This window comes from Saprolegnia parasitica (assembly GCF_000151545.1).
Source record: "Saprolegnia parasitica CBS 223.65 unplaced genomic scaffold supercont2.266, whole genome shotgun sequence".
Taxonomy (NCBI): Eukaryota; Oomycota; class Saprolegniomycetes; order Saprolegniales; family Saprolegniaceae; genus Saprolegnia; species Saprolegnia parasitica.
Genome location: NW_012156660.1, coordinates 7,656 through 14,250, shown reverse-complemented (window position 1 = coordinate 14,250; position 6,595 = coordinate 7,656). Strand labels below are relative to the sequence as shown.

The 6,595-nt window shown below is 60.6% G+C and overlaps 4 protein-coding genes across 4 annotated transcripts in view; 2 read left to right on the top strand and 2 right to left on the bottom strand.

Moving 5' to 3' along the window:
* Nucleotides 1-220: 220 nt before the first annotated feature.
* On the bottom strand, nt 221-2,396 carry SPRG_16235 (hypothetical protein). Its single transcript, XM_012355571.1, has 16 exons — nt 2,345-2,396; nt 2,194-2,292; nt 2,050-2,148; nt 1,896-1,994; nt 1,743-1,841; nt 1,598-1,696; nt 1,449-1,541; nt 1,300-1,398; nt 1,228-1,257; nt 1,121-1,168; nt 989-1,072; nt 840-941; nt 697-795; nt 551-652; nt 408-497; nt 221-362 (listed from the first exon to the last, which is right to left on the bottom strand). Exons 1-16 carry the CDS (start codon nt 2,351-2,353, stop codon nt 270-272), a joined length of 1,344 nt encoding a protein of 447 aa, XP_012210961.1. The 5' UTR covers nt 2,354-2,396; the 3' UTR covers nt 221-269.
* An 867-nt stretch (nt 2,397-3,263) lies between these two features.
* SPRG_16234 (hypothetical protein) lies at nt 3,264-4,672 on the top strand (the record flags this gene model as incomplete). The annotated part of the gene is made up of 8 exons (XM_012355570.1): nt 3,264-3,285; nt 3,328-3,516; nt 3,578-3,676; nt 3,726-3,824; nt 3,868-3,966; nt 4,022-4,120; nt 4,167-4,295; nt 4,352-4,672. Exons 1-8 carry the CDS (start codon nt 3,274-3,276, stop codon nt 4,670-4,672), a joined length of 1,047 nt encoding a protein of 348 aa, XP_012210960.1. The 5' UTR covers nt 3,264-3,273.
* Nucleotides 4,673-4,783: 111 nt separating this feature from the next.
* Nucleotides 4,784-5,472, bottom strand: SPRG_16233 (hypothetical protein). Its single transcript, XM_012355569.1, has 2 exons — nt 5,119-5,472; nt 4,784-5,074 (listed from the first exon to the last, which is right to left on the bottom strand). The coding sequence occupies exons 1-2, from the start codon at nt 5,443-5,445 to the stop codon at nt 4,820-4,822; spliced, it is 582 nt and encodes a 193-aa protein (XP_012210959.1). The 5' UTR covers nt 5,446-5,472; the 3' UTR covers nt 4,784-4,819.
* Nucleotides 5,473-6,007: 535 nt separating this feature from the next.
* SPRG_21714 (hypothetical protein) overlaps nt 6,008-6,595 on the top strand; it is a gene marked incomplete at both ends in the record, with an annotated part of 1,919 nt that continues 1,331 nt past the window's right edge. The window contains one exon of the mRNA XM_012355568.1: nt 6,008-6,541. Coding sequence (XP_012210958.1) covers nt 6,008-6,541 — 534 coding nt within the window. The remainder of the gene's footprint in view (nt 6,542-6,595) is intronic.

Here is a 6,595-nt window from a genome sequence, read left to right as displayed (position 1 = left end):
ATACTTGTGTCTGAATAACAGTGCTCTGCTTAACTATCTGTAAATGAATGTGGTTTGCGTTGTCTTCATGGAGTCGAACCAGTCGATGGAATTAGATTTGTCGAAGGGTGCGCGTCCCAGCGATGAGCAACCTCACGACACTGCCACATCCCGCTGCTGCCTTGTTCGTGCCAAATGCACGCAGGTCTTGGCATCCAACTTAACGCGCAACAACGAGATTCAGACCTCATACCGTCACATTTACGCATTTAAGAAGAAAAGGAACCGACTTAAGCCGCACTCGTGGGCGGTGCGAGCGTGAGCAGCGGCCGATGGGTCTCCATCGACGCTCGCAATGGGTCGTTGTAGCCGTCCTCATCGTTCTACGCCCAGTGTAAGAGGTGGCTTGTCGGCAGAGAGCGCCGCACCATTTTGCGCCGCGTCGCCATCTCGCGCAGACGGCTCGCCACCTCGTTGAAGCCCGCGTTCTGGGCCTTTGTCCATAGCGTCACGCCCATCTACGTATGTGCGAGCACATGAGAGGCAAGAGGTCGTTTCCGCTCGGTCGTACAGCGTCCAGGATGCTCACATCCACATCGTCCGCGTCTAGCAGGATGGGCAGGAGCTGCTGCTGGCGCCGGTCGAGGGCCACATGCAACGGCGCCACGTTCATCTACAGGGCGCCTGGTTGGCGCTGGCGGCTGTAGCGCAACAGACCTGGTCGGTCGCGTTCACATCGACTTTGGCGCGGACAAGTTCGCGGACCATGTCGACGTCGCCACCTTCGATCGCTAGCGTCAGCACCGACCGCCCCATCTACGCCGTTCCTTCTGCATTGTCGATCGGGATGGCGAGCCTACCTCGTTGCGACGGCCGAGGTCGGTCGTCGGCGCGCGAATGAGCTCGATGGCCACCGCGTACTGCTTGGCCGCGATCGCTTCGTGCAACAGCCCTTCGTTCGACTAGCGACAACTTGTCTGCATTCTGCACGCACTTTATTGGCGAGTACCTCGTTGGGACTGGCGCCAAGACGCAGAAAATACTGTGTCTGCTGAGCGTCACCAGCGCGCACGGCGAGGCCGAGGCACATGGCCTAGTGCGAGTCTTGAGAGCCATATATGACGCACGCGCGTCGACGCACCTTGGCCCGCGCCGCCGCGCGCTGCTCGCCGGGCGTCAGCGCCGGGCGCTACACAGCGATCCAACAAAGCATGAGCTTCGTCCGACGTCGTCGTCGTGTCAGCGTACGTGGCTAGCGACCACGTCCCAGGCCAAGAGCTACGCACGAATGTGAGGTCAGAAACAACGTCAATGACGGACCTTTGGCTCGCCGTCGACGCTCGGATTGGCCAGCAAGAGGGCGTCGACGACTGCCGCGTGGTTGGCGCGGGCGGCGTACGTCACCGCTCGGCACATGTCCTACGCGCTCGTCGTGAGAGATCTTGGTTTTCTTGGATTGCCATGGCTACGCTGCGCAGCATCCACGCTTGCACCGTCAGGAGCACGCGGACGACACCGACGTGCCCTCGCGCGGCGGCGCGGCAGAGTGGTGTCTCGCCCGCCTACGCCAACATATCCCGTCATCATCCTCTGTCATGACTTCGAGGCAGCTCCATACGCTGTCTTTGCCGTTGACGTCGGCGTTGGCACGCAGCAAGAGCTGCACGACGGACGCATGGTCGTTGCTCGCGGCCAGCGCCAGCGCCGACGCGCCATTCTACTTGCAGTGAGGCGGCCGTCGTAAGCAAGACGCGGATGCGTACAATGCTCGTCTTGTGCACATCTGCGCCGGCGCGGAGCAAGAGAGGGATGACGTCGCCATGGCCGTGCTCGGCGGCAATGCACAGCGGCGTCGTGCCTTCCTACATGTCACCGTGCAGTCGCATGCATGGTCCTTCGAAAGCATCGCAACGTACGAGGTCGGCCTTGTTGACGTCCGCGCCAGCGTCGAGCAACATCGCGATGATGGACGCGCGGCCTTGGGCGGCCGCTTCGTACAGCGGTGTTTCGCCCATCTAGATCGCGTCGTGAATGCAAGGTGGTTGCAGCTGGATGTATCGTAGTACGTACGTCGTTGGGCTTGTTGACGTCGGCGCTCGCGTTGAGGAGCAGCTTGACGACGCCAATGTGGCCGTTGGCCGCCGCGCGGTACAAGGCGGTCGTGCCGTTCTACGCGTCGCGTGCAGCACCCGGCCCCCGATCGGATCACACAACCTCGTCCGTGCGGGCGTTGACGTCGACGCCGCGCTTGACGAGCTTCTGGACTTCCTTGTGCTGGCCAGCCGCGGCGGCGCTCAAGAGCTTCGAGAGGCCCTAGCACACCACGCACGTCAGGAGCATCGTCGATGCCATCGAGAGGACGTACAGTGCCCATGTCGTCCAGAGGTGTTTTTGTCGACTGGCTCGCACTTTCCGAATTGCGATCTTCGAGTATCTTTTTTGATGACAGAAAAAGGCCAGTGCGAGGGTTGCAGTGGTCGGCGGCGCCCTTGAAGGTGGTCGCCTTCGATGACGATGCGTCGTCCTGATGGGCTGGCCCATGGCAGACAAGGGCGCTTGTTCAGAGCATCAACGTGGCTTGATGAGAGCATGAGCATGGGCATGGCTCGTCCAGGAATGCCATGGGCAAAGACGTCGCGGCTTGAACGGGACGAAATCGTTCGACGCCAACGAGCTTCCGCACAGCAGCGTACCTCAAAGGCTCTCCAACGTTCTCTTGATATCCGAGCCTGGCTACTCCATGTACACTGTATGGCGACGTCGCTCAGCTTCTTCAGTAGCAAGCAGAAGCACATAGTACATACCTCTGCTGGACATTTCGTGGCCTGGCGACATGTTGAAGATCTCGAAAATAGTGCACCAGAAAAATTGGAGCTGGTGGACTTCACGGGGCCGATGCAAGCATTTACACAGCAACATGCCCAGCAGAATTTTTGATGGGGCACCTCGGGGCGCGTGAGAGGGGTCCGTGGGACGCGAACGCCAGCTGTCGCGATGGCCGGCGCGTCAGCAACCGCCCTCTGGCGCGTCAGACACGGTTGGCACCAGCTCGGACGACGTTTTGGTCGTTGGATGCGACCAAGGTTGGTGGGGCTACTGCTAGCGCGCGGTTGATAGAGGTAGCAACGATGCGCTGTTTCAAGCGGATGGGAGCTGCGCTGCTGCCTGCGCTGCTTGTCCACAGTCTCGCGCACCCAGCCGTCGCAATTGACTTCAATGTGTTTCGTGACAGCACCCACCGAGCCAGTTGCTAACCACTGCCGAGGCAAACAACGAAGAGCGATGGGCTCGTTCATGAGCAGCGTGGTGCGTCGGCCACTCTGTCGTTGTCGCTTCACAGTGCTCTAGTCACTGTACCAAGCGGTGCTCCACGGCAACAACAAGGACGTCAAGGCGCTGCTTGCCGCTGGCGTCAACCCCAACGCCTATGCCAACGCGAAGGGCGCGACGCCGCTGCTTGTCGCCGCCGACAAGGGTCACGTACAGATCGTCGAGTGGCTGGTCGCTGCCGACGCCAACGTCAACCACCCCGCCGAGGTAGTGTCCATCGCCATCCGACATGCACCTCCTCGATGCATCATCGATCGTATCATTGTAGGGCGGCGTGACGGCGCTCTCGATGGCGGCGCAGCACGGCCATGCCGACGTCGTTGCCCTCCTTCTCAAGGCCCAGGCGAATGTCAACCAAGCGCGCCACGTACCCTTGATCGCACTTGTGTCATGAAATGCAGCATCCATGACGATAGGACGGGTGGACGCCGCTGCTGATCGCGGTCAATGGCGGCTTTGACCGCATTGTCGAGATGCTCTTGGCGGCGAAAGCCAACGTCAACCAGGCGACGGCGGTACGCATCCTTCGCGCGTCCATGCACTCATGCAACGGAGTAGCTCGGGTCGACGCCGCTGGCCTACGCTGCGCAGCACGGCCACGTGAGTATTGTGCGCATGCTCTTGACCGCCAACGCCAATGTGAACCAGCCGTCCCAGGTAGTAGAAGCATGTTCTTTCTCATGGGTTCTCACATGAGAATAAAATGGTCTAGAGCGGAGAAACACCGCTGTTTCTGGCGGCGGAGACGGGCCAAGCGGCGGTGATTCCGTGGCTTTTGCACGCCCACGCCGAGCTCGACAAGGCCGACAACGTGCGCACGTCGCTTGAAAATGACATGACATCGATCACGTTGCTAGAATGGGGTGACACCGATCATGGCCGCCGCTGCCAACAACCAAGCACATGTTGTCGCACTCCTCACGGACGCCAAACAACGAGTGTTGTCGGCGCCGTCGTCGCGGTCCTCGCCGCCATCCAGCACGTCGGTACATGCGCCAACGTGCACAATAATGGGTCCTATTGACATACGATCCTCCTCTAGTCGCTCAAAGTGGTGCCCATGGAGCTCACCGAGATGCGCTGCCAGTCGTGCAACACCCCGAACGCCATGGCCTCCGACACCTGCACCGCCTGCGACGAGCCGTTGCCGTCGGCCGCGACGAAGCTCGCGATTATGCTCAAGCGCGTCGACGGCGCGGCGATCGATGGCGACCTCGCGTGCGCGTTTTGCGACACCTTCAACCCGATGCTTTCGTCTGTCTGCAGCGGCTGCGACGACGCCATGCCCGACGACAAGGCCAAGCTGCGCATCCTTGTCGCGCGGATCGAGAGAGCGGTGCAACACGCATCGCCCCGGCCATGAGAGACCGACGCCGTCGAGTCGCTTGTCGTGTGGTAGCAAGCGCCATCGCTATCGTCGTCGTCGTCGCCGTCGACGCCGAGCGTGCACACTGTGGAACGAACCATTGAATAGCACGGATATGTATATAAACAAAAGTAGCTGATACGCTTATTGCACAGACAGCGGACTGCACTCGGGCGAGAGCGCAACGACGTTGGCTTCGTTGGCGCGAAAGCTGAGGTACGACGACCACACAATGTTGCCGCTGCTCGAGACGAGCGGCCGGAGCGGCAAGGGTGTAAAGCCAAACGTGAGAATGTTCATGGGAATCCAAAAGTAGTTGCCCGCCATCCAGATCGAGGGCGCGCGGTCCAGCGCCTTGTCGACGCCGGAAGCGAACCGGTCTTCGAGCGACCGTGCCTCCTACTCGCATGCATTACAACACCGAAGCGATCGACGCTGCGTACGTGGCGGGTCGGGATGCACCCTGCGTACGAGTTGAAGGCCATGATGCTAATGGGCGCGAACGCAAACTGCTGGACGAGCATCTTCTTCACAATGCTCACGGCGTTCGTGACTGGCCAGAGCGCCTCGAGCCGGCCAAACCAGACGTGCAGGAGCGGGCCCTGGAACGCGAGGCCGTACAGCGACGTCATGCCCAGGCGCGTGGCCGAGAAGGCCTCATCCTCGTCGCGGAAGAGGCTCTGGGCAATGACGTCGCCGACGCCAAAGATAGCGCCTGTCGTCACCGACTTGGTCAGTAGCGGGTGCGACGCCAGCAGTCGGCGGTACATGGCCTGCCCACGAGTCTGCCACTGACGGAATGCATGGGGTTCGTAGCCATTCCGCCGCTTTTGATTGGCCAAACAGTTTGCACTGCTATGCGATTGGTGGAAATCCACGAATCACAGCGCATTCGCAACCGAGGCGACCCTGCCACAACCCACGCCATCTCTCATGGTCAGCGGGCCAAGATATTAATTGATGATCGACAAGATGACAAAATTATGCTGTGTACCATGGTCATCGCGCTTGGCGATCCTCATTTGGAGGACGCCAACGATCTAGTATCTCGTTGCGCCCAAGTCGATTCGAATGCTAGCGACGCGCTGCAGAACGGCCCGGGCAAACCAAACAGCTTGATCTACTATGCGACATTGGAAAGACCTTCGTCCCATCATGCGTCTCTTGCGAGCCGCGCGCCATCCTCCCAGCGCTTGGATCTTGCCGATTTCGGCGGGCTACTGAATGTGGTAACTTTGGCATATCGGATTAAAAATGGTGTTTAAAATTGGCTATCTTCGGCACATGCCATGTGAAACGCGACCCTACGCTGGCAGTTTGCACTTGTAGCCGATGGAACTGCCGGTCGCGCCGGTCGTCCCGTTCGGGACGCTCCTCGGCATCACGGACGGCGGCGTCCACGTCTATTGCTGCGACTACACGACGCTCTCAGACGACGCGCGCGCCAACCGCGACGACTTCAAGAGCGTGCACAACGGGATCACGACGGGCTACAAGTGGCAGTGCGTCGAGCTCGGGCGGCGGTACCTGCTCGTCAACTTTGGCGTCGTCTTTGACAATATCGCGATGGCGTACGACATCTTCCGCTTGAAGAACGTCCGGCGCGTCGAGGACGACCAGCTCGTGCCCATGCACCCGAACGTCAACGGCGAGGCCACCGAGCTGCCCGTGAAGGGCTCGCTCCTCATCTGGAACCCCGTCGGCGAGTTTGAGCGCACGGGCCACATCGCGGTCATCGTGCACGCCGAGAACGACTATGTCGACATTGTCGAGCAAAACGTGGACGACGAGGTGTGGCCCGCCGGCCAAACCTACTCGCGCCGGCTCAAGGCCGTCGTCGACGAGGACTCGGGCGCGTACACGATCGTGTGCTCGTACCCCGACTCGTCGATCCTCGGCTGGATGACCATTGATATGGAG

Coding starts and splice junctions, on each gene's coding strand:
- SPRG_16235 (XM_012355571.1), bottom strand. Junction 1,995..2,049: donor ACGTCAACAAGCCCAACGAC/GTACGTACTACG, acceptor GACGCGATCTAG/ATGGGCGAAACACCGCTGTA. Junction 1,697..1,742: donor ATGTGCACAAGACGAGCATT/GTACGCATCCGC, acceptor CACTGCAAGTAG/AATGGCGCGTCGGCGCTGGC.
- SPRG_16233 (XM_012355569.1), bottom strand. CDS start 5,445: ATGTACCGCCGACTGCTGGCGTCGCACCCGCTACTGACCAAGTCGGTG. Junction 5,075..5,118: donor GGTGCATCCCGACCCGCCAC/GTACGCAGCGTC, acceptor GCATGCGAGTAG/GAGGCACGGTCGCTCGAAGA.